The sequence below is a fragment of the Phaseolus vulgaris genome, chromosome 11 (genome assembly GCF_051622355.1).
Source record: "Phaseolus vulgaris cultivar YP4 chromosome 11, ASM5162235v1, whole genome shotgun sequence".
In the NCBI taxonomy this organism is placed as follows: Eukaryota; Viridiplantae; Streptophyta; class Magnoliopsida; order Fabales; family Fabaceae; genus Phaseolus; species Phaseolus vulgaris.
The window spans coordinates 38,473,085-38,474,241 of record NC_143508.1 but is presented as its reverse complement, the minus strand read 5'-3'; the positions used below and the strand labels follow the sequence as shown (position 1 = coordinate 38,474,241).

Sequence of the window (1,157 nt, the reverse complement as noted above, 5' to 3'; positions counted from 1 at the left end):
ATATTATTTTGGTACAAATATACGTAGATGATATTGTTTTTGGCTCATCTAACGTGAAACTTTGTGAGGACTTTGTCAAAGCTATGTAGGGGGAGTTCAAAATGTGTATGATGGGAGAACTCTTATTCTTTCTCAGCCTACAAGTTAGGCAATCCAAGGAAGGAATCTTCATATGCCAATCAAAGTATTGCAAAGAAATCCTTAAGAAGTTCGAGATGGAAGCTTGCAAAGCAACAACAACTCCAATGTCAACTAACTGCTACTTGGAAGCTGTTGAAGCTGGACCAGAGGTTAATCAAACCATGTACAAAGGTTTAATCGGTTCACTTCTTTATCTAACTGCAAGTAGGCCAGACATCATGTTTGTTGTGTGTCTATGTGCTAGATTTCAGTCTTGCCCCATGGAATCACATCTCAAGGCTGCAAAAAGGATCTTTAAATATCTAAAAGGCACAATCAACATGGGCTTATGGTATCCTTCTCTTTCTCCTATACATTTAGTCGGTTATTCTGATTCAGATTTCGCAGGATGCAAATTAGATAGGAAGAGTACGAGTGGAACATGTCACTTGATTGGTTCAAGCCTCATTTCGTGGCATAGTAAGAAACAAGCGTGTGTAGCCTTATCCACTGCTGAAGCTGAATACATAGCAGCTAGTAGCTATTGTGCACAAATTTTATGGATCAAACAACAACTTGAGGATTTTGGTGTAAAGATGAGTAAAGTTCCTCTTCTATGCGACAATACAAGTGCTATCAACCTGACAAAGAATCATATTCAACACTCGAGGACAAAGCACATTGAAATAAGACACCATTTCATTCATGATCATATAGCCAATGGAGACTGTGAGATCATGATGTGATTCCAATAGCAAAGAAGAGAATGATTCTTGACATTCTTAGGAATCAACTTGAGTTGGACAATAGTTAGGCACTTTCTCTTAGAATTGGATCAATGTTCTAAGTCAAGAACTCACCAAAACTAGCACCAAATCCAAACTCATATGGAAGTTCCAATTATAGTCAAATTGAACGGATTAAAATGAAAGAAGAAGCAAAATGCACCGAATGGAATTAGCTAAAAACTGAAATGAACCGAACATAAAAGCTGGAAATGAATAAGAACAACCAAGAACAGTAAGGAAACAAAGGCA

At 37.4% G+C, this 1,157-nt stretch overlaps 1 protein-coding gene across 1 annotated transcript; it reads left to right on the top strand.

Annotated features, from left to right (window-relative positions):
- The first annotated feature begins 215 nt into the window (after positions 1-215).
- Positions 216-866, top strand: LOC137807625 (secreted RxLR effector protein 161). Its single transcript, XM_068608353.1, has one exon. The coding sequence runs from the start codon at positions 216-218 to the stop codon at positions 864-866; it is 651 nt and encodes a 216-aa protein (XP_068464454.1).
- Positions 867-1,157: the final 291 nt, after the last annotated feature.

Excerpts from the sequence above, each read along its gene's own strand:
- LOC137807625 (XM_068608353.1), top strand. The coding sequence starts at position 216 with ATGGAAGCTTGCAAAGCAACAACAACTCCAATGTCAACTAACTGCTAC.